Source organism: Syngnathus floridae, chromosome 8, assembly GCF_059516105.1.
Source record: "Syngnathus floridae isolate MCC-2025c chromosome 8, RoL_Sflo_1.0, whole genome shotgun sequence".
Classification (NCBI taxonomy): Eukaryota; Metazoa; Chordata; class Actinopteri; order Syngnathiformes; family Syngnathidae; genus Syngnathus; species Syngnathus floridae.
In genome coordinates this window covers 7895819-7920024 of record NC_142420.1, presented here as the reverse complement: position 1 = coordinate 7920024, position 24206 = coordinate 7895819, and the positions used below count along the sequence as shown (strand labels likewise).

Sequence of the window (24206 nt, the reverse complement as noted above, 5' to 3'; positions counted from 1 at the left end):
ATTGTTAGCAACACTGGCTGAAATAAGTGGAATGCATCGTTTCATGCCTTGACAGCGTATGGTGTGGTCATGAAAAAGACACAGTGGCAATTTCTTTTTCGGTCAAAGCTTTTTGTTGAATGTAATTTAAGGAATTTAAATACATGCCTCTATTCCATCATTCCATCCAATTCAATCTTTACAAATGCACTGTGCCATATGAATGGAAGACTTGAATGTCTCTTTCTTGGAAATGATTTAACATTTTTTTCATAGGTACTAATTAGTGAACGTCGTCTCTTTGTTACGATACTCAAATACATAACTATCACATTTAAATCTTTATTGTACAGTCAGTCGAGAATGTGTTACTTAGCAGCTAATGCGGTTAGCCAACGCTAATCTGCATACCCGACAAATCCTGTGCAGCTCTGCTTACCTTTTCGCTTTGAGACGAAATTAGGGGTGTGGCAGTTTCTGCATGATAGTGCAAAAATAGTTCAGATAGTGCCGTGTGAACTATGGATCATGATTTTTAGCCCAGTCTAATTGCTTGGATCATGGTTTGGGTTTGGTTAATATGTAAACTAAATCAGAACGTCACGCCTGCCTACTCACACAAACACATTTGTGGTGGGTGACTGGCTCAGTCTTAAACGAGTGAGTATCTGTTTGTTCACCCTTAAATGGATTCACCACGCTGTCCGTGTGGGGATGTTAAGCTTTTTTGGTGTGTTTTGTGCAAAGAAAATTCTGACTCCCCTTTCACCCTGCGATCTCTCGCTATAACCAAGGTGTTTATATGCGAGGCACTTAATGGCTAAGCCTATGTTAGGCCAGTGGAAAACATCCACATTCATATGCTAATGACTACGCAAAGAAGACAATAAATCTGTCCGTAGCCTCTAAGACCCGACAGAGCTTTGAGGAGTGCCCACGGGGCCGCTCGTATCTCATGCACCAGGAACTGTGCGTAGCTTGCCACAACGTTCCTCCCCTAAGAAGATGTTTTTATCAATAGCACAAGCTGTCACATAGTCGGTCAAAAGAGCTGCATTGATCTGTGTCTTATCAATCAAAGTCTTATTCTGCAAAATCAGAAGAATGTTCATTTATTATTGTTTCCCCGCATTTGAACCTATTCACCTGAAATCATGAATTTTTTTTTGCTCCTGACATAATCTGACATCTGTGCAGGCATCAGACATGCATGTGAGCGTGTCATTTGGTGTCATGTGCTTACAGTATCAAATGTGTGCGTTGCTATTTCTTAATTATGACCCCCCCTCCGTCTCTTTTGCAAACCAATGTGCAGCTGCCTCACCTCCCAGGCAGTGCTGCGTCTAATGACTCATTATTCACACTGTCTGTCTGCACACAAGCCTGGGGGGACTGGGAGGGATTTTTTGTGCTTGTGTGTGTGTGCATAATGTGATGAGCAAGTTATGTATCAGCAAATTGGTAATAGTTAAGCCTCCTAATTTGTTACCGCCACTTAATTATAAAGGATGCCACCGAGTGGTTTGAACCGTTGACGGATGGTGACTTTAGAGGAGTCCTTCGTGAGAGTATGCGACAAGAGTAAAAAACTAATATGGCCTTATAATCATATCATCCCTTATGTCAACTTATTTTTTCTCCATCCTCCTCAGATGTTGGTCGTCATCATCAATCAACGTGATTTCCCCGTAGATGTTGCATCCGTCTTTCCTCTCCCAAACTTTTCAGTAGTCATTCAAAATGATTTCAGCTATTTAAAAGATCTTAAGAGTCATATTGGATTTATCCTTGAGGTTAAACCACATCTGGTGGATTTAAATGGATTTTGTACACTTTGTAAAATTGTCAAACGTGTCTAATGACACTGGGCATGTTTTGCAATGGTGGCTATTTAGTGTCTAATCGTGTTTAGGTTTTAAGACATTTAGTTGCAATGAGCAGGAAGACACGGGAGGATATCCGCTGTGTTTTTCTGTTTTGGAGTGTGTGCAATCGGTCGGACTAATTATTCTGCTTACTATAGCAATAATTGAGCCCAATTATATCAAGCTTTTCATAGGAACGTAATGCCAAAGGGTGAATAGGCAAGTCATCTCAGGCATGAAATACAAACACACACACACACACACACACACACAAAGGGTGACATACCAGCTGGGGCTGCACCTCCTACAACATTAACCCCTCATGACTGGACTATAATTTAGTCTTAGACTCCCATAGTCCTTTGTTAGGAAAAGAACCATGGGGCATGATGGTATAAAATATACATGAAAAACGAGATTTTAGTAGATTTGATCATTTTGTGAATGCATAAAAAGACCAGGCATGTGTCAGACGTGCAAACCACAAGTTAACAATGATGCCCACACTATCAATTTAAACCCAACAAAACAAATGATTTAATATGTATTATCGTAATACGATTAATAATATTTATACATGTTGGGTTAAGCAACAAGGGGGATTTTTTTCTGAAACAAATCAAGTTCATGTGTCATCTCTAAGTTCATCTGTGTGTGTGTTTCAAATTGGCATGTGTTAAAGGGGGGGTCAGGGGTCTGCTTTGACACCCTAATCCTAAAGCCTTGCCAAGCTTTGTATTGGAGAGGGAGGGATGGAAAGTGTTTGAGTAAAAAAAAGGGGGGGAGCAGTTGCAATTAAAGAAGGGAGTGAGGGAAGGGAGAGTGAGAGAGATGGGGTTCATTCAGACAACAGCAAAGGAAACAAAGGGATGCTGAAGGGTCTGACTTATGACAGGGGCACCTCCTTCGACTTTGCCTGTTAGCAGGTTCGCCTTTGCTGTTTATTCTCCTCTTCCTCTTCCCTCCCTCTTTCTCTGTTTGTGATGCATCCTCTGCTTCCTCCTTAACACGTGAGTCATTCAGTTTGTGCATGTCTATATTCGTCACCGACTTAGCCGGCAGCTGCTCTCTTATTGATTTTATCATCTTGACATGTGGTTGCATCGCTAGTGCGGATCTCCCTTCTGTCAATCGTTTACTTCCAGCTCAGCATTTTTTTTTTTTTTTGTTCCGTGACCAAAAAGCGGTCCAAGTGTGAGAAGGATGTTTAACTTTTCTCACCATGCAGAATTAAAATAGGTCAACTCCAATGTTTGACTTATCAATCAGATGCATGTTTGCATAAAATCAACATTTGAATTGTTGGTGGAGTTCATGCGGTGACAGCTGAACACATCTGTCTTTGTTGGCACACATGTCCGGCTTGTTCACTCTTCTGTCTAAATATGAGACGCTGATTTTTCTGAGCGCAAAAGAGCAGGCAGGCTTGCATGCTGCCCTGGCAGCTGTGTTGGCAGATTGAGAGTCAGCCTGGCACAAGAACTGACTATGTGGATGGGCATCAATGTAATCTCAGGTTTAAAAAAAAAAAAAAAAAAAAAGAGTCACTGTTCTCGAGCAATTTTCTACATCCATCCATTTGTAGAAAGCGTGTATCAACGTTTAAAACAACTAGGACAGTTGTCATCGCTGCAAAGGGAGCACAACCTCCGAATGATCTTTAAATTTCACTTCACAGGCGACGTCCTAAAACCTTTTCCATACAATGTCTGGATGAAGTATTTTCGCATTCCCAGACTTTGCTATTTGTCCATAAGGGACACACGTTAGCAATGGATTCACGTGCTGGATTTTTATGCAGTACTTTGCTATCACACTTTTTTTCTATCACTCCCGAATATACGTAACTGGCCATGTGACGTGGCTGTCATTGCGAATGACTGGATCGAGAAGAGGTTTGGACACTGGACTGAAAAAGAGCTCCATCTGTGCTGATGAAGAGTAATTCACCCAAAATGTCGTCAGTCACTTTGACTCAATAGCTATTCGTCAATACGACAAAGTGGAGGATAGTGACTCTCTTGCTGCCATTCTTTACAGAGCACTTGGGGGAAATTAAGATTGAATACCGGGCCAGAGGAATGTTTACGGTAACAACTTCAGAAAAGCACCAGACCAAACTGCTTTTAGTCTCCCAGAATATAAAATGCATCGTCTCTGTGCTCAGTTGACCCTGAGCCAAAAATGTGGACATGACATCACCCCACTCCTGCTGTTTTTCTTTCTCATTGAAAGACCCTTTGAATGTGTTTAAACAAAGACCGTCTGACCAGTGAAGAACATTACAATTAGGTTGTGTGGACAGGAAAGTGGAAACGTTAGCGGCACAGGGGATGGTCACGTGACCATGGTTTTGATTAGCAGAAGACATCATCCAGCTGAGCCCCCCTCATGATTTTCTAAAACTCTCTCTAGCTTTGCCACCACTGAGCTTACATTTTCTAACAGCTCAATGACATCATAAAGCCGACGGTCGGCATGAAGGGAGCAAGGAGGTCAAACAAAGGTTTTCCTCCCATATTGTAGCACTCTATTGACTGCAGTGTGTCCCTCAAAATGTTCTCATTTGATGGAAGTGTTAAGCACTAGATGGGATGGGCTACTATGATTGGATGTTAAAATAAGTCAGCCAGTCTCGACATTGGTCCCATTGACACACTTGAACCAAACCTTTTGCTCTGAATTGTGATTCAGGCAAAGGGTCATCGAAAGACTTAGCTGTTTGTTCCCGGCTCAAAAGATTAGCTTCCACTGAGACATAACTTCATGGATCAGGATGCCCTCGGCGTGGACGCTCCACGAGCTACAATTAGAGGGGGAAAAACACTCCCGTTGTGTGCTTGCCGAGACGTCATGCCGCCCCTGGTATGCACATACACATGAGCCCGTGTGCACGGACACACGAAGATAGAGACGCGTGACGACAGAAGAGTCAGTGTTGGGTCAGGAGGCGCAGCCGATGGAGAGCTGGGTATTGTTAGACATTAAACAGTGCACCCATTCAGCTGTCAGGGGTGACTCAGAAGAAGTGTGACAACAACAACACCTGCCTCCACACTACCGCATTGTTGCGCTCTATGCTCGAGTGCCCGAGCATCGGCAACGATATCAACACAACACTATTCTCGGTAAACTCGGCAATTGAAATCGTTTGGTAGCTACATGACCGTCGGACTTTATTGGCGATCTCCTGCTGTCGTAAAAGATTAGGGGTAATAAGTTCCTTTCATCAAATATTGCTGGGTCATCGTGCTCGGATTGGACAGGACAGGACAGGACAGGACAGAACAGGAAAGTTCTGATGCAGAAAACAAATCCAGTCATAGACTATAGTTTGAGATTCTGAGGCTGGTTTATACATCCATAAGCCAATCCATCCATTCCATCCGTCTATTTTCGGTCGCGGGCGGGCTGGAGCTTATCCCAGCAGTTAGTAGGCGGTGGAACACCCTGAACCGGTTGCCAGCAATTTGGAGTGCTCAATTGGCTTTCCATGCATGTTTTTGGGGAAGTGGAAGGAAACCGTAGAAAACCCACGCAGGCACGGGGAGAACATGCAAACTCCACACAGGGAGGGCCGGAGGTGGAATCGAACCCGCACCCGCTGAACTGTGAGGCGGACGTGCTAACCAGTGCTCATCACGACTGCTCCTTAAGCCCAATTTTAAAATAAAATCTCTTGTAATGTGCAGGTGGCTCAGAGTCGAGCACCAAAAACAACAACACACACTTGCACAAAGGGCTCATCTAAGCTAATGACTCATCTCTCTGCCCCTCTTCCCTCCCCACCCCTCGCTTGTTCGTCTCTGTGCAGGGGACATCACTCAGAAGGGCTACGAGAAGAAAAGAAGCAAACTGTTGGCACCGTACATCCCGCAGATCCAAGGTAAGAATATTTGTTATTTTAAATTGAAGTGCTCGTCTTTGCTCGCAGGATGCTCACTCTTGAGTGTCCTGGAATGTCCTCAGACCTGATGCGCTAAATGCATCTTGGGTTGTTTAGCAGATTGAGTGAATGTGTGTAGACTATTGCTTAGTGTTTTAGCGTCGGAGTTATATTGCTGTCTAAAGGTTGCTGACGGCATGGAGCTCAATGATCCTTACTAAGCTGATACAACGGAAAGGCCGGCCGGGCAGGCTGATGGCTGGCAATTAATCGCATCCTGGATGCGCTTAGTAGGTTCATTTCCATTTTACCGTAATTTCCAGAGCTCAAACGAATGTAAGTCTCACCCAGTAAATTTAAATAAGAAAAATAATAGATTTTTTTTATATCCACCGGATGAACAGTTCCCTTATTTAGTTTTTTCCCCCCACAGGTGTAGATCCCGCTCTGCAGATAGACAGCCGGATCCAGGCCTCCTCCCAGGCTGTTCTTCCTGCGTCCAAACACAACAAATCTCGAGCAGCCAACACTCGAGATGAACGCTTCCGCTCTGGTAATCGCATCGTCATACTTTGTGTGAGAGTTTTAAATTCCTGCTTGTGCTTTGTAAGGGTGCGCCTAAGCTGTGTACTTTTTTTTTTTTTTATTCAATGGCCTAGATCTGCACACAGAAGCCGTCCAAGCAGCTTTGGCCAAATACAAAGAAAGGAAGATGCCAATGCCGTCCAAGAGACGATCCGTGCTAGTCCAGTCCTCCGTTGAGGCGTGCACTCCGCCAGGTCAGACTTTTGGATCTATATTTAGCGCGTTGTGGTTTGCCAATCTTGGACAATCATATATTTACACTACCGATTCCCTCACTCCCCACTAACCACGACAGTGTAGGATGCTAACATTCCCTAATCTGAGATTCTATTGCCAAATAAAAAAAAGGGGCGTTCTGTTTGATGACTGTATCTATTGTTTGGGATTATAAAGGACCTTGTTGTCACAAGCGTGTTCCCAGCAGGCCTTCCCACATGTTGCATACTTGGATCACATTGTCCGCATTGTCTCAGAATGTCAACATTTTACCTATTTTCTGGAACAGTTTGATGTCAGGAAAGTTGGCATAGCGAGGCTCGACAAAGCGCTTTTAAACCCCACAAGTGGCGTAATCATTATGTTTACTTAATTAGGTCTATATAGGGAAGGTCCAATTTTATCCCAAATCAACAGTAGTGCTTTTTATCAAATTTGCGCCAGATATCGCCATCTTTTTGTGACAAGTGTGTAAAGTTGCTGTCTTAATCACTGTTACATAGTACATTGCGGTAATTAGCAGATCTGCCAAGTCATTAATGTATAGCTCATTAAGCATTGCCTGGCAATTATATCCTGCTGTTTTTATCTGTCGAGTACAAGCGACTTAATGAGAGCTTTGGTGTCAAACGAAATGAAAGCGCAACCAGCATAGAGACAGAAAGTCTTGCAACCATACCTCCACAAATCACTCCCACCCCACCCCACCCATGTTGCTGTCCTCTTAGCATGACACCACGCTACTCTGACCTGTCCAACACAGACACCTCCTCTGCGTCGGAAGACGAGGGCTCTCTGCGGCGAAAGGGCCGTCTGGCCAATTCCACTCCCAATCAAAGCCACAGCCACCCGGCCGTCGAGCACTGGTTTAACCGGGTCATCCAGGGTTCGTCCACCTCATCTTCCGCTTCGTCCACCTCGTCTCACCCGGGAGTGAGGTCTGTCGCCACCAGCACCAACGCTAACAGCGGCGCTCTCAACGCCAACACCAAAGCTACTGTGCTGGCGGATCTTATGTCACACACACACCTAGGTGAGAGCTCCTTTTGTCATTTTTCAAAGTTCCGAATGATCTCGGTCTCCAGTTGTCGTATCAGGCTGGCTGATTAAGACACCTGAGAGCTATTTTTTTTTTTTAAATTAAAATGCGCATGTCTCCTTTAAGGGATAGGTCAAGTATATTTGATGTGGTGCGTCAGCACGCTTCGTAAGCACACTTCTCATTGTTTTGCATTTGCTGAATCCAGCAGAAACATTCAATTATCTCCAGCCAATCAGATTTGTTTCTATGTGTCCCAGACAGAAAGCAATGTCCCGCACGACTTGCTTTTGTCACACACAGCCACTTAACAAGGAAAGACAAATTACATCTTTGGACTAAGTAATCTCTATGTGACATCTTTCTGTCATTCAGTCATGTAAAAAAGGCTTTGGCCACTCTATTGTCAAAGCTACTCTATTCATATCATCTGTTAATTTTTAGGGGTGACATGTTGCAGCTGAAATTTTTTTATTAAACAATTTAACCACATAATTGTTTTATAGCAACTAAATGCTCAACTAAAGTAGCTACCCCTGATTCCAAAACCGACTCTAATTTATCCATAGTTGTGAATGTGTGTCTGCTATTTGCGCTGTGATTGGCTGTTGACCAGTCCAGCTTGTCCAGCAAGTCATTTCAATCTATCCCCTTCTACCACAGATAACCACATAGCTCCCCCAGACGTGACGGGCCTTTCGGAGCGCTCCTCACTTCATGCGGAGCATTCTCACGTTGCCTCGGTGCGAGGCGTATCTCGTGGCTACAACCACCACACCAGCATCATGGAGACAGCAGATGGTGAGTGTCCTGTATGCATGCACGCACACCGTTACATGGTTTCTTCCGGTTTGCCCCCCCTGCTGTTTGTCCCTCTGTTTTCCCTCTTTAGTCAGTCTTCATTTCAGTCTGGCGCAAGCTGTCGGCTGACCCTCTTTGTGTTGCTATGGTAACACCTGTCCTCCTTTGCACCCTGGAAATAACACTCCAATTCCTAATGGCTGTTTTGTGATACGCAGTAGTTCTTCTCATCATTATAATGGTCACTCTTCTTTTAGATTCTTGAGTCTCAAATATGTGGTGAGTCTGCGGTGTTATCTAGGAGTTATTTCGGAGAATTTACACATGGGCCAAATGCAGCCAACTACTATCTAGATTTCTCTGGTCACCAAAGCAGAAAGCAATCAAACCCTGGGTGAAACAATAACAAAAGTAAACTTCGTAATCGTTGTGTAATTCATGCAGAATTTTGTGTGGGATTGTTTGTTGAGTCATGGTGTGTCAAAGCAGCTGAGTAAAACCGCTGTGGAGTTTCCGTCTCAGCTTGGTGCAATGTCGACATTTGCGAAAGATTATGTTCATTGACGTCCTCATTTGTTTCTCCTCCAGGCTGTGAATGGAGAGGTGAGGGATCCCTCAGTTTGATGAATGGTATTTATTATCGCTACGGTTGCTTCAGAGCTTTGGCATCAATTGTGCATGTGACTACTGTCAGGTGTCGCACTCCTCCCCCAACCATTTGCCCTCCCCCCCCCCAAAAAAGGGAATTCACTCCTTCAATCCATCTGTGTTGATGTTGTTTGTGTTGTTGATGGTCTTGCCGACAAGACGAATGCGTTTGCAGTTGCGGCGTTGCAAATCGATTCCTACTTAGATTATGGACTGTACATTCTTGGTGTGAAAAAGTGGTTCTTTGGCATGTCTTTATTAGCATGTTGTTGTTTTTTTGCACCATCTCAATGTTTGAACAAGGGTTAGGCCAACAGGACACATTTTGTTTAGATAGGGAAACGTGTGCAACAATACAGTAGATGGATTAACTATTTGTGTGAAGGTTTTTTTTACATTATTATGATCAATCTCGATTAAAAAATATTCTTGAAATCAAATGTGAGCTTTGCACATTCTGGCATAATGTACCTGATATATAAATCACATTTTCAAAAATAATAACATTATTATAGCATTATTATAAGAATAACAAATCATTAACTTGATAAAAAACACAATATCCGGAAGAAATAAGCTTTCTAGTCCCAAAATATTGCAAAACCGAGTGATGACCTCTAATGCACGGGGGAGACCTTTTGGTTGTTTGAAAAAGGTGGCGAACACTAATATGTTAATTAGCATCATTTGCAAGTTCTCATCTGCTTCTAGAGTACATTAATATATCAAAGCTTTTGAGTGGATGGCACTCGGGGGCCATCAGATGTTGTCGTCTGTGTCTAATTGGCCCATCAGGTGCCGCACTGCCCTTCGCATGCCCCGTCCCGATGTGTGTGCGAGCCTCGATCCGAACACACCGAGGCTGTCTGAGCCGCTGGCCTTATTATAGAACAGAAACGCATCCGGCAAGCTGTGTGCAGCTGTGCCCTCTGTCTCCTGTGGCTGGAATGTCTGACACTTGTCCCTCCCTAGCCTAGAATGGACTCACATGGACAAAACCATGCTCGGGAAGTCCATGCAGGCTTGCTTGTTTAGGCTCGGTTCCGATCGGTAAACCCGTCTGTGTTGTGAAATGTAGGTACAACTTTATGTGAAGTGAGCATACACTTAATGAGAGGCCTCACGTCTCAGAAGCTGGTGAAGAGACAGACGTGTTGCTAGGCAACCTGATTAGTCATGGTGGAGGGTTATTGAAGAGTTTGCTGAGCTAAAATACTGACTTAGGAGATCTATTTGATTTTTTGTTGTTTGGTTGAGTTGTGCTGAAGCAGTCTGCTGACCTTGTGTGTTCTCCTCTCACTTCTCCTCATTATGAATCTGGCCACATATTTTCCTAATCCTTTTTGTCATTTTTAACCGCTGTGTATTATCTCCGTTTGTCATTCACGTCTCTTTCGATGTCTTTGTTGTGCTTGTTTTTTTTGTTTTTTACTTGAACCATATTTCTCATCATCCCATCCTTTTCGGCAACGCCTTTGTGTAGGTGTTCCAGTCAACAGCCGCGTCTCCTCCAAAATCCAGCAGCTTCTCAACACACTGAAAAGACCGAAGCGACCGCCTTTGCGAGAGTTTTTTGTGGATGACTTTGAGGATCTCATGGATGGTGAGTTACTCCAAAATGCCCGGGCACTCAGTCCATGCACAGGGAACAGTGACTTCAACCCTGTCCGGGGTTTACGCTTCCCTGTGTGCGATTCTTCTTGTTGCTGAACCGAGCCCTTTTCCACACCTCCTAAATAAACAGTCCAAGTACACTTTTAGATAGGTGATTGTTTTTCTTTGTTATTTCCTCCCTCCTGTGGATCAGAGACCACCAGGTGTGCTCAGGGAGTGGTAAGGCAGAGCTGGGCCGCAGAAACACAGACCCACATTGTGGACCAGTCTTTTTTTTCTCTTCAAATTCCTTCATTCCTTACCAGTCCATCGTGGCTTTTGGGTGGTACTCTTGCCAGGCTGAGTAAACACTGTGCAAATGAAAACGCAGCAGGATTAGTAACACACCAGCAGGTCATTGTAAAGCTCTCCTAACTCTGCCAGAGTGGAGCGAGCGTCTGGAGACTACGTGGTGTGTGTATGCGGAGAGTCCTTTTCCTGACTCAAGTGTTTTAACTGGATAGCGCACAAATGAGATGGAATTCCAAAGCAGAAGTTGGGCAGGCAAAAAACTGTTAAGAACACAATATACGACTTTAATCCCCTAGCCTTTTCTCAATCCCCACTATCTCGCCATCAAAGAGTCCCTCTTTTCGTACTTGTGAGCCTCCCTCTGCAAAAGATGTATAAATCACTGATTTAACACTACCTTGTAAAACACTCCAGCTGAATGGCTCCTCAGGGGTGACGCTGGGAGTACTGCGGCACTGCAGTACTGTTGCCACCAAGCGGCTGTGGCTATAAGAGACATGGATTCCATCCATCCATCCATCCATCCATCCATCCATCCATCCATCCATCCATCCATCCATCCATCCATCCATCCATCCATCCATCCATCCATCCATCCATCCATCCATCCATCCATCCATCCATCCATCCATCCGTCCGTCCGTCCGTCCGTCCGTCCGTCCGTTCATGTCATTTTCTTCTGTGTGTATTTAGTTCAGCAACCCAATCCAAACCAGCCAAAGCCAGAAGGCCAACTCATGCGTCCCCTTGAGGGAGATCCTCTCGGAGTGGCCACCAACTGGCCTCCCTCGTTGACGGCAGCCTTGCAACGATGGGGGACCACTCAACCCAAGAGCCCTTGTCTGACGGCACTTGATAACGCTGGCAAGCCTGTCTACACTCTCACCTATGGTAGGTATGACGGGGACTGTTGGCCCAGACATTGTAAAATACACGCCAAGACATCGGAGAATAAATACTTGAATACAGTAATTGTGTTGCTATTGCAGGTAAATTATGGACCCGGAGTCAGAAACTGGCCTACACACTCCTCAACAAGTTAAGCACCAGGAATGAACCTTTGCTTATGCCTGGAGATAGGGTACGTTTCAAAACATGTTTCTTGGCTGATCATTTTCTTTTCCAATCAAGCCAGCCATGCCCGTAAAACCTAAATATGTACAGAGTTAAGATATTTGGCATACCACGACACCCCAGGTGCTTAGAACATTTGCGTGCTTTCATCATTATAACCATGTTACCTGAAGTCAATCATGATGGGGCCTGTGATGAAAAAAAAAAAACTTTGACCGTCCCCCTGGATCTGTTTTACAGGTTGCACTTGTATTCCCCAACAATGACCCCGTCATGTTCATGGTGGCGTTCTACGGCTGTCTGCTGGCAGAGCTGGTCCCCGTACCTATTGAAGTGCCACTAACCAGAAAGGTAATGGCTGGCGATGCACTTATTGATTTAGTTTTCTTCTCCTCTACATGACACTTGAAGAGCAGGAGGGACCCCGTTTGGATATTTACCAATCCAAAGTGGGCTCGGACATCCGCCGTGCTAACTTGTATCGACGAGATTGTTGTGCTCAATACAGCACAGGAAAGCAGAATTGAGAGCATTTAAGGAAAATAATAAAATAATGGAAATCATCAAAGACATTCAGCTCATTCAGAATCAATTTGAGATCCTTTCTTGTAGTGTTGATTTTTATTTTATTTTTTTGCAGGTAACCAATTCTTCCCTCCCTGACTTCCCTTATTGTTATTCAGGTGTCTATTCTAATTTCCATGCACATTTATTTGTTGCCAAGAACATCATTTTTTTTAGCGGCCACGTCGCTGTTCTTTGTCGCAGCAGCGTCAACTCTTTCGTGTTCTATTTCAAGAGCGTTATTATGCATCAAGAGTCGGCAATCGCAAACAAATTCACCATCATGAGTTGTACTCGCTGAATATTAATGTACTTGATTGCCCTTTATTAGCATGCTGTTTGCGGAAGCTGTTTACTAACAAATGAGATTGTGAACAGATTATAGTTCTACTTCAATTATTACATCAGAAGCCCGCACTGTTCTTGAGACGACTTTATTAACGGCCATCTCATCTCGAAAAAGAGGTCATGAAATAAGAAATTTTGTGCTAAATGATCTGCATGAAAATCCTATTTGGTAAGCCTTCTTAAAAGTTAAAATAGTTTGAATGAAAGCATTGTCTTAAGAGTAGTGTAACCCCCCCCCCAAAAAAAAAATGCTTGAAGCAAAGTGATATGCTCTGACGCAATAACTGTCCAATATGATGAAATATAAGGGAAAGAAAAGTTGCATATATTTCGCCCTGATGAGATAATAAATGTATAGGTTAGATTTTAGTTTTTGCAGTGTGCCCGATTCGCCGCCGCTCTTCTGCTTTAGTCCCCAATTACAATTCTCTTGTTGCTGTAAAGCACATTTGACTGTGTGTCTCCACCTTTTTTCTTTCTTTCTGTCCTCCAGGATGCTGGAAGTCAACAAATTGGCTTTCTGCTTGGCAGTTGCGGGGTGACTTTGGCTCTTACCACTGATGCTTGTCAGAAAGGTTTACCCAAAGCACAAACTGGGGAGGTAGCCACATTTAAAGGTAAAGCCTTCTTTCAATTTCACCGTGGCATGATTTGGGCTTCCAACCGATTTCACTCGTCTGCCTCTTTAGGCTGGCCCCGGTTGCTGTGGTTTGTGACTGACGGAAAACACGTTGTGAAGCCTCCCAAAGACTGGCATCCTCCGATACGTGAAGCAAGCAATGACATAGCCTACATCGAAGTGAGGGAGTTGAAATTTTGTAGCTTAAGATCAACTATGTATATCATCTCTAACTTGTAGGACAAACACACATTGTATTTGGGCCACATAGAAATTCAATCATCAATAATAATGTGGTGCCAATGTGATACTTTGAATGACGAGTGCCTTGGTGTTTTTTTCTGTTTTTATTCCTCGTGCAGTATAAAACCAGCAAGGAGGGAAGCACCATGGGGATCACAGTGAGCCATTCAGCCATGCTTGCTCACTGTCACGCTCTCACACAAGCCTGCGCTTACACTGAAGGTGAGTGACGACGAAGTCTTTTTTGGTTTCTCAGTTGCCACTATGATTTGTTTGCATGGATTTGGTCTTTTACAAAAGTTAGACTATAATGAACCTTTTCATCCTCTGTGCTTGTCCGAGTTTTGTTCTAAATATTTCTTTTTAGGTCAACTACGTTTCCAGTGTTTACCATTCAATACGAAATGAGTCTTTGTTTGCATGAAACTAAAAATGTCCCGTTGTGATTCACAGCTGAGACCGTAACTAACGTGCTGGACTTCAAGAGAGAAGCGGGTTTATGGCATGGGGTTCTTACCGTGAGTTCTTTAAAACCTCTTGTACACTTTTTAAACACACAATACATTTGAAAGTGACATCATGCTTGATTATTTCCAACCTTACCTTCTCATTGCAGAGCGTCATGAATCGGATGCATGTAATCAGCATTCCTTACTCGCTAATGAAAGTCAACCCTCTCTCGTGGATACAAAAGGTTCACACGTACAAAGGTGAGGGTCGGCCCGGCCTGTACGTGAGCCATCTTGAGATGAAGTTTGTTTGATTTTGTGTGTGTTTGTTTGTCCACTGCCCAGCGCGGGTGGCTGTGGTGAAATCGAGGGACATGCATTGGTCTCTGCTGGCTCAAAGAGACCAGCGAGACATCAGCTTGAGCTCGCTGCGCATGCTGATTGTTGCCGATGGAGCTAACCCATGTGAGTCTGCTGCTGCTGCAAAAAAAAATGAACAGCACAAGATCACTTGTTTGCCCTCATGTTGGTACTGTACATGCTGACTTGATGCCACTCTTCAGGGTCAATATCTTCCTGCGATGCCTTTCTCAACGTGTTCCAGGCACGTGGGCTGCGACCTGAGGTGATCTGTCCATGTGCCAGCTCTTCAGAAGCCATGACTGTCGCCATCCGGAGGTCAGATGATGTTACTGCAGCGTTTTTGTTTTATTGTTCTTTTGGATATGTTGCAAAGATTTGAAGACAAGTTTGTCCTTTTAGACCTCCAGAGATGGGCGTCCCTTCACCGGGCAAGGCGGTGCTGTCCATGGGCGGGCTGAGCCATAGTGTCATCCGTGTGGACACCGAAGAGAAGCTCTCTGTCCTCACCGTGCAGGACGTGGGACAGGTCATGCCCGGAGGTGCCGTACACAGTCGCATGTTATCTCCATCCGGTAAAAAAATGAAATAAAATAAAATGTCCTGATGTTTGATTTATTGGTATTTTGCAGCTTTGGTGTGTGTGGTGCGAGCCGAGGGCACGCCGTACTTGTGTCAGACTGACGAGGTGGGAGAAATCTGCGTGAGCTCAAGGTGCACAGGTTCGGCTTATTACGGCCTTCAGGGCATGACCAAGAACATATTTGAGGTGAGTGTTTGATTTCAAGTTTTACTGGAAACATTTACTTATGCTGTGTTTTAAGCAATTGTTCTATTTCGAATTCAGAAAATTATATCTTTATATCCTGTAGATATCTAAATATTATTTATATTTGGATATTATATTATTGTTATGTATTTTTACATATTATTTTATCATATTATATTAAACAGAATTAATTGCTGTGTTTGGATACTTTTATTATTCTTGGCAAAATATTGTAATCAAATCTGAGATCTCCCACTTCGAAATGTCACATTTTATTGCAGACCACTCCAGTCACGTCGACAGGAATTCCAGTCAGTGACCGAACTTTCACCAGGACCTCTCTGCTGGGTTTTGTGGGACCAGTAAGTATTCTATCCGCTTCTATGACTTCTCAGTAACATCAATTCGTAATAATTGTATGGGACTCTAAGATGTTTTTCATCAGAGGTGAAGCAATAGTGATTGGAAATGAATTCCCAAAACAAGTTAAATGCTAGATTTACATCTTGATTCCAAAAAGGGCCTCTTTAATGATTCCGCTGACTTAAATAACACCTGAAATTGAGTTGGGCAGTGCTGACAGCACATTCATCGCTTTGTTGCGCTCCTGAAATTTTCTGAGATGGAATATGCAAATTGCTCAGGAGAATTAATGAGCTGTTTGGCTTTTTCCGAGTCAGTGAAGCCAAGAATCAGAATTTGTGCAGCTCCCTGACATCTGTCGCATTGATCCGGGGCCAGGTCTCAGATGTACAGTCCCCTCCAAAAGTATTGGAACAGGAAAGGTCAATTCCATTAACATTTGGGTTTCTGAAGGAATTGACTTTGGAGGGGACTTTATACGTATAATAAAAAATGATCCCCAAATGCGTGCTTTGTGTTCTGCCTCCAGGACAGCCTCGTGTTTATTGTAGGGAAGATGGACGGACTGATGGTGGTCAGTGGGCGGCGGCACAACGCTGACGACGTGGTTGCTACGGCTCTTGCGGTGGAGCCCATGAAGTTTGTTTACAGGGGGAGGTAGGAAGACGTGACACAATTGATCAGTCAGTCCACCCAGCCACAACAACATGTCCACCTAATGAGATCCAATATGCAGCGAAATACGGACGAGCCTGTGTGGATCTCGATAGATTTTGCAGAGCTTACTTTTACTGTGGCTGGTGAGTTTTGAAATTCTGAGGTGGTGCATTGCCTGGTGCATTGCAGGATAGCTGTATTTTCTGTGTCGGTGCTGCATGATGAGAGGATCGTCGTGGTGGCGGAACAGAGACCGGATGCCTCTGAGGAAGACAGCTTCCAGTGGATGAGCCGGGTCCTTCAGGTACCGATGCGGACGATCAAAAGGGCTTTATTAGAACTCTACACAAGGTTCACATGAGACATTGATGTATCTATACTTTACCGTAAATATTTGATATCTCTCCTACAGTCAGTCGACATTATTATCTTTGCAAAACTCTTGCAATGGATATTACTATATGTTGTTCGAGGCGTAGTATATTCAAATAAATGTTTCTTCCAGGCCATAGACAGCATCCACCAAGTAGGTGTGTACTGCCTGGCCCTGGTCCCCGCCAACACGCTTCCCAAAGCTCCCCTCGGTGGCATCCACATATCAGAGACCAAACAGCGCTTCCTGGAGGGCGCCTTGCATCCCTGCAATGTCCTCATGTGCCCTCACACGTGCGTCACCAACCTGCCCAAGCCGAGGCAGAAGCAGCCGGGTATGGAGCCGTATCATGCCCGGTGGAGGACGATCGTGTGACTAACTGAGTGATGGATGGGTGTGTATGTGCGCGCAGAGGTCGGCCCCGCTTCGATGATCGTAGGCAACCTGGTGGCAGGCAAGAGGATAGCGCAGGCCTGTGGGAGAGACGTGACCCAGTTGGAAGACAATGAGCAGGTACAGGAAAGTCTCACGTGGGATTTAAAACTCAAATCTCTCTAATGTGGGCCAGCCTTGTTAACCACTCACTTACCACCAGCGAGTAAATACAGGTTGTCTCATACATGCATGAAAGAAAAGGGTTCAAACAATTCGAAACTTCTCTCTTACCCCAATCTATGTATGTGTTAGTTCCTCTACATTCAAGATGTGCTACAGTGGAGAGCGCAGGCCACTCCAGACCATCAGCTGTTCCTTGTTCTCAATGCCAAGGTACCTCAGCGCATCCACCCTGCGCACACACATTGTTTTACATGCAAAACATGTTTAACTTCAAAAGTTCGGCAGTAAATTATTTTACTTTTGTTTTCCTCACAGGTGAATTTTATTGTATTTTATATTAACCCATTGGGTGGCCTTTGTAAAGATTAGATGATGGCTACAATGGGGGAAACATTTTACATTGGAGTAAACACACGACTATGGGTGTTCCACTCTACTATATATATAGATTTACAGATTCCTGCATGGATTCATTTGCCATGTGGTTCTTTAGGGCACGGTGGCCAGTGCGGCGTCCTGTCTGCAGCTCCACAAGCGGGCCGAGCGCGTGGCTGCAGCTCTGATGGGACGCCTCAACACCGGGGACCACGTCGCACTCGTCTACATGCCAGGTACTCGCAACGGAGCCATGAGGCACTCCAGCGTCCTGCGAATGGTGAAACAACAGTAAGTGTTTTTGTTTACGCGCAGGAATCGACTTGATTGCCACCTTCTATGGCTGCTTGTACGCTGGCTGTGTCCCGGTGACGGTCAGACCTCCGCACCCGCAGAACCTGGCCACCACCCTTCCCACTGTCAAGATGATTGTTGAGGTAACTTGTTGACCAGGCATGGGAAAACTATTTATTGGAGGCTACTAGAAATTGATGCCTTTACAGTCAGAGTACCATCTGTGGCTTACAGGTCAGCAAATCGGTGTGCATCCTCACCACTCAAGCAATAATGAAGCTGTTGAAATCCAAAGAGGCTGCCGCTGCAGTGGACATTAAGAGTTGGCCGATGGTGCTGGACACAGGTGAGCTACCATGCATGCGTACGGACACCTTTATTTCATGCTCTCACACGTGCTAACATTTTTTTTTATTGATTCAGATGACCTCCCCAGAAAGAAAAGCCCTCAGATTTACAAGCCCCCAACCCCGGAGATGTTAGCCTACCTTGACTTTAGCGTTTCCACCACAGGCATCCTGGCTGGAGTCAAGGTGCGTACTGCAAATACAAACGCTTGTTTGAATGTCTTTATGGGATGTTGGATGTATCTTTTAAAATGCCCTTTGTCATAGATGTCCCATGCAGCTACTGGCGCCTTGTGTCGCTCCATCAAGCTGCAGTGTGAGCTCTACCCTTCTCGCCAGATCGCCATCTGTCTTGACCCGTACTGTGGCCTGGGCTTTGCTCTCTGGTGCCTGTGTAGGTGAGTCATAATTTCACAAACAGTTGTCTATAATTATCATCCATCCATTTTATCCACTAAATGTGACTTAGTTAAGAAGAACACACCTAATTTGTAGTGGCCCACCAGGTTCACGTGCAGCTCCTAATATATTCTGGTTTTCTCTTGGGTTATCACAGTGTGTACTCTGGCCACCAGTCCATCCTGGTTCCCCCTCTGGAGCTGGAAAGCAATGTGTGTGTATGGCTGGCTGCTGTCAGCCAGTACAAAGTGCGTGTCACTTTTTGCTCCTACTCAGTCATGGAAATGTGCACCAAAGGCCTAGGCTCGCAGACGGAAGCGCTACGGGTGAGTCTGACTGTTTGAAAGATTAACACTGCACACATCTAGGAAAAGAAAAAAAACCAAAACAACTTAAGTCATGAAATGTATTACTTGTACAGATAGAAGTCCAATAAAATGTGTACTTGATGGTTTCAAAAAATGCTATCATTAACATTGAGTGGGGACAAGTTGGGCGGTATAAAACATTTTATTGTTGAGAATTTTTTGGACTTGATTTTTAAGTATGGAAATATTGTATAAATTGTCCCGTGTACAGCTGCGGAACGTCAACCTATCGTGTGTGCGCACGTGCATGGTGGTGGCGGAGGAGAGGCCTCGCATAGCCCTCACGCAGTCCTTCTCCAAGATCTTCAAGGACCTGGGACTTTCGCCACGTGCCGTCAGCACCACCTTCGGCTGCAGGGTGAACGTAGCCATCTGTTTGCAGGTGAGTATTCAACAGGCAGGATTTGACCTGTTTCTTAACCGCGTGCGTTGGGGGTACACTGTATACAATGTTTTGATGTATCATTTATACACTGGTGACAACATTAAGTCCACTTGCGCAGTCTGAAATGAAACGGAGGAAATGTATGATGAATAGAATTGAAATTTGTAATCTGTTATTTTGACAAATGTTTTTGCATTTACCGTTTCGCAAGCAAGCTGTGTCAATCAAAACTTTTTTTTAAAATTTTTGCAAAGGCAAAATTGTAGACATCGTATATTAGGACATTGTAAAAAAAAAAAAAAATTCTCAAGCACCATCCTGTAGATTGTACAGGTGTACCTAATGTTGTGACTGTGCCAATTTCCAAACGTGATTATTTTAGGTGCGTATTTCGTTTCCTATCTGGGTTCCTTCATTTTTGTGTGCGTGTATTGTGCTGGACTGTGCGTCTGTGTGTAAAGACGTAAAATTGTCTTTTATTTTATGTGTCCCGTCAGCCCAACAGGTTAGGGAAACTGGTCGAGCAGGTACTGTGAGACAAGAGTGGTTGCTTGCTCTTTCGGGGGGCTGTTGCTGTTTTTCCATGTGTGTGCCTGTGTTTGTTTCTGCCTTCACGGTTTGTGTTGATTGCGAATTCAGCCCCATCTTTCCAAAAAGCTGTTTGCGGCCAGGTGTGCTATTGTCTTTGCATCTGCTGCCTCTCGGATGCTTTCATGCCGCCTGCGCTGCTTTACATTCGAGCAAGTAATCAGCGCATGCCTGACGAGGAGTTTCTTCTGCAAAAATTGTGCTGAACACACACGTGACACCAAGGCAAATGTAATGTTTGTAAATATTTATTTGTTAATCAAAACTGGTGACTCTGTGGAACTTCACACATTATTTACATTTTTAAAAAAAAGTTACAATTCTACTATAGTCGAATCTTAATGTTATGTTTTAAGTAACATCTGAACTTGTGATTTCTGAACAAATTGCAAGTTCCCCATTAGCACCTTGCACACACTGGACTTTTTGGTTGATTATAATAACAAATGTTTGATATTTGTCTGATGGCTTTATTTGACAACTTCGCGTAATCTTTGGATAGGTGATGGCATGCTGGATAAAAGCTCAGCTTTATGCCAAGCTCCCTTCGTGTGCGTGCGTGTGTGTGCGTGTATGTGTGTGTGCGTGCGTGGGTGCGTGCGTGCGTGTCACTCACCCTCATGGCTAGCTGGTGCTTTGCATTAACACTTGGCGTAAGAACGACAACCAATCCAAAGTCAATATCAAAGTCACTGAATTTGGGTGTGAATGGTCTTGTTGCCACATTAAATTTATATATATGGTTGGGCATTTCTTGTATTCAATAGTTCTCATGTAGCCCTTGATGAGTGCAAGGAACCTTGTTAGGGGTCAAAGTGGACCCCTTACACCTCACAATTAGGCAGTAGTGATTTCTCCCAATCAGCAGTTTGATAACAATAACAGTTAAAAAAACAACTGTTAAAAATACTGAAAGAGAAATATATCCGAATGAGAATATTTAAAAAATAATTAAACCTCTCAAAAGTTAAGTCATTAACTAGAAGAATGGGATAGCAGCGGTTATAAATGTCAAAGTCTAATCATTTAAACGGGTGCGCTTTAAAGTGTAAATGGCAAACCAGTAGGACGCGTTCACCTCGGCTGCAACGTCCCTCATTTGTGCGTCTTTGTTGTTTTTCAGGGCACATCCGGACCAGACCCCACAACGGTTTACGTAGACATGAGGGCTTTGCGACACGACAGGTGAGATGCGGCGGCCTTTTATTATATTGATGTATTTTAAACGTGTCACGCAAATGCAGACGTGTCCTTTCCGTTTTGGGCTCTCATTCAGAGTTCGGCTGGTTGAGAGGGGGTCTCCACATAGTTTGCCCTTGATGGAGTCTGGCAAGGTACAGCGCCACCAAAAAAAAGCGAAACAATAATAACGTGCTTGAGAAGACTCAATCATCCTGCTGTGATTGCAGATACTTCCTGGAGTCAAGGTGATTATTGCCAACACAGAGACGAAAGGGCCCTTGGGAGATTCTCATCTCGGAGAGGTGAGCTGCAACATCTCTATGGCGGGGGTACCAACATCAAACCAGATGGCTGCTGTAGTACCAAAACTGACCTGTGAGAGGTGGACTGATTAAAAATACAAAGAGTGTGCGTGTGTTTATCAGGTGTGGGTGAGCAGTCCTCACAATGCGACGGGCTACTACACTGTCTACGGGGAGGAAGCACTGCACGCGGACCACTTTAACACTAAGCTCAGCTTCGGTGACACACACACAGTGTGGGCAAGGACGGGCTACCTGGGCTTCCTGCGACGCACCGAACTGACCGATGCCAGCGGAGGTGAGAATGACCCACCCAATCAATATCAGTGACTCTCAAACACTCTGCGCTGGGAAATTGCTCAATTTTACTTACTATAATTGGTTAACCAATTATTTATGATCTCTGTGTAATGCGATATGCCCAATTTATTCTCCCAATGTTGATATTTGAACAAGACCTTTATGATAATAAAATTCATAGATGTATGAAACCTGAGGTAGACCAAAAATTATTTCCATCATAAAGCAGAATTTAACAATTATAAATGTACAAAGAAATGCATATTTTTCCATGCCGGTATTTACAAACTGCTGTAGCAGCCTGACCAAATTGTCCTTCCAAAAATTAAACGCATCTTGTGCACAAATCCATTTTATTTATTATTTTGAATATATAAACAGATATATATATATATATTGACTTCACTTTACTATATCATCCATCATTTTTTTTTCCATTTCCAAGTAATTTAATTATGACCTTATTATTGCACTTGTGTACCGTAGTGACAAATCTGAGTTGCGTCGCTGCCATAGGAAAGGAACTCTCGTAATAATTTTTGTGTGCGTTTGTGTGTGTACCCGCACACGTCTCAGAACGCCATGACGCCCTCTACGTGGTGGGTTCTGTAGATGAGACCCTCGAGCTGAGGGGAATGAGGTACCACCCGATTGACATCGAGACCTCCGTCATCCGCTCCCATAAGAGCATAGCTGAATGGTGAGGCAAAAAAAATAATCTGTCCACATTTCCCCTTGTAATATGTACTAACTTGCTTGCCTGTTTTATGTGAAGCGCCGTGTTCACTTGGACCAACCTGCTTGTGGTGGTGGTGGAGCTGGAGGGCTCCGAGCAAGAGGCCCTGGACCTGGTGGCCCTGGTCACCAACGTGGTGCTGGAGGAGCATTACCTGATTGTCGGCGTGGTGGTGGTGGTCGACCCTGGCGTCATCCCCATCAACTCCAGAGGCGAGAAGCAACGCATGCACCTGCGAGACGGTTTCCTGGCCGACCAACTGGACCCCATATATGTGGCGTATAACATGTGAGGGCTCGGCCGTGGGACGTCATATTGACGTGTTGTTTGCTGCTGCAAACCGCGAGTGACATTGGTAGCGTTGCCATTTACATCTTCAGGACACAGAGTTGAGACTGTATCAACAGCGCCCCTGCAGGTTGCAGCCAGGTTGTGCACTCCATTTAAAACTTGTGATATAGTTTTGTGTGTTCCCTTTTTTATGTCAACTCAATGCAATACGACTGATTTAAAGAATGTGGCTTTGGAATGATGCGGTGATTATGCCTTAAGTGTTGTTTTTATCCCACATCTGCTTGAACCTAGCTGTTAGGCAGAGCCACTCAACCAACATGCTGGAAAATATAACAAATGGAAACACTACACACAAAAAGTGTCAAATTTCAGGATGAATCTCAAATATGCCATGACCTTACAGATTAAGTTCAATTGACTTTCTCTAACTGTCCCACTGATCAATCGTCAGTACTTTTTTATCCAACTCTATCAAGAAGCTGTCCATCGCTACGCCTTTCTGTGACTCGTCTAGTCCCTGTTGCAAGCGCTGAAGTACCAAAAACTCTTCTTTGTGACCTATCTACGACGTCAAAAGTTAAACAGCATAATAAAATTTAAATACCAATTCTAATTGAGAAAAAAAAAATCAGTTTATGGCTGACAGACTTTTTGGATCAATTTTGCTGATCTGCGCCTTGTTAGAGTTATTGTGCAAAATCTACCCAACGAAAACAAGTTTTGAGAAGGTCAAGTTAAGTTCATCTGTAAAGGTTCGTGTGTTTTTTGGGTTAATTCTGAACTTTTTGCGGAGAGTGTACTTTGTCCATACTACTAACTTTGATAAATTATTTGATAAAGTTTATTGCGCAAATGGCAATTTGATGTAAAATGTTCACAGCCTTTATTTTCGGTGCCATAACATTAAGTAATGATTGCATGTGCTTCCCCTCTTTGTCAGGATTCCCATGATTTTTTTTTGCTTCTTTGCCTCAAACAGGCCTTGAGCATGCTGCAAGTATGTACAGGTTTAACAAAAATGACTAATAGACGTGGGGCGACATAACAAAGACTGAATCTGCAAAATATGTGAAAATTGTCCCTCGCAAACAATCTGAGATGGACTCAAGATGGCGAGGAAAGGATACAAAGTGCATCTTTTTATAGGACAAATGAATAGGAAGCAAACAAACTAGCAGAGGAGCGTTCTGCTGAGGTGACTGCGAGATGTCACGTGTTGTATAACGTGGAAATACATTTCCTCCAGTATACGGTAAGGTGTCATTATTTTCATAACAGGATTTCTTAATGAATAAAATAACAATTTTAACTTAACCTTGTTGTGGTTGAATACAG

General features: G+C 44.0%; 1 protein-coding gene across 2 annotated transcripts in view; it reads left to right on the top strand.

Moving 5' to 3' along the window:
- dip2a (DIP2 acetate--CoA ligase A) overlaps window positions 1–24185 on the top strand; it is a 37425-nt gene extending 13240 nt beyond the window's left edge. Inside the window, exons 2-39 of one of the 2 annotated variants that reach the window (XM_088382307.1) lie at window positions 5659–5730; window positions 6164–6283; window positions 6390–6509; window positions 7295–7564; window positions 8234–8371; window positions 10503–10622; window positions 11618–11815; window positions 11914–12005; window positions 12239–12349; window positions 13404–13527; window positions 13600–13709; window positions 13892–13994; window positions 14226–14290; window positions 14389–14482; window positions 14567–14686; window positions 14785–14899; window positions 14984–15123; window positions 15214–15350; window positions 15632–15712; window positions 16243–16370; window positions 16560–16674; window positions 16876–17077; window positions 17156–17256; window positions 17431–17511; window positions 17795–17912; window positions 17992–18113; window positions 18205–18316; window positions 18394–18503; window positions 18585–18715; window positions 18874–19042; window positions 19296–19466; window positions 19967–19996; window positions 21181–21242; window positions 21334–21391; window positions 21467–21541; window positions 21665–21839; window positions 22418–22541; window positions 22617–24185. In XM_088382307.1, coding sequence (XP_088238433.1) covers window positions 5659–5730; window positions 6164–6283; window positions 6390–6509; window positions 7295–7564; window positions 8234–8371; window positions 10503–10622; window positions 11618–11815; window positions 11914–12005; window positions 12239–12349; window positions 13404–13527; window positions 13600–13709; window positions 13892–13994; window positions 14226–14290; window positions 14389–14482; window positions 14567–14686; window positions 14785–14899; window positions 14984–15123; window positions 15214–15350; window positions 15632–15712; window positions 16243–16370; window positions 16560–16674; window positions 16876–17077; window positions 17156–17256; window positions 17431–17511; window positions 17795–17912; window positions 17992–18113; window positions 18205–18316; window positions 18394–18503; window positions 18585–18715; window positions 18874–19042; window positions 19296–19466; window positions 19967–19996; window positions 21181–21242; window positions 21334–21391; window positions 21467–21541; window positions 21665–21839; window positions 22418–22541; window positions 22617–22869 — 4667 coding nt within the window. In that variant the 3' untranslated portion in view covers window positions 22870–24185. The remainder of the gene's footprint in view (window positions 1–5658; window positions 5731–6163; window positions 6284–6389; window positions 6510–7294; window positions 7565–8233; window positions 8372–10502; window positions 10623–11617; window positions 11816–11913; window positions 12006–12238; window positions 12350–13403; window positions 13528–13599; window positions 13710–13891; window positions 13995–14225; window positions 14291–14388; window positions 14483–14566; window positions 14687–14784; window positions 14900–14983; window positions 15124–15213; window positions 15351–15631; window positions 15713–16242; window positions 16371–16559; window positions 16675–16875; window positions 17078–17155; window positions 17257–17430; window positions 17512–17794; window positions 17913–17991; window positions 18114–18204; window positions 18317–18393; window positions 18504–18584; window positions 18716–18873; window positions 19043–19295; window positions 19467–19966; window positions 19997–21180; window positions 21243–21333; window positions 21392–21466; window positions 21542–21664; window positions 21840–22417; window positions 22542–22616) is intronic. The other variant, XM_088382308.1, reaches the window with a different exon arrangement.
- The last annotated feature ends 21 nt before the right edge of the window (window positions 24186–24206 follow it).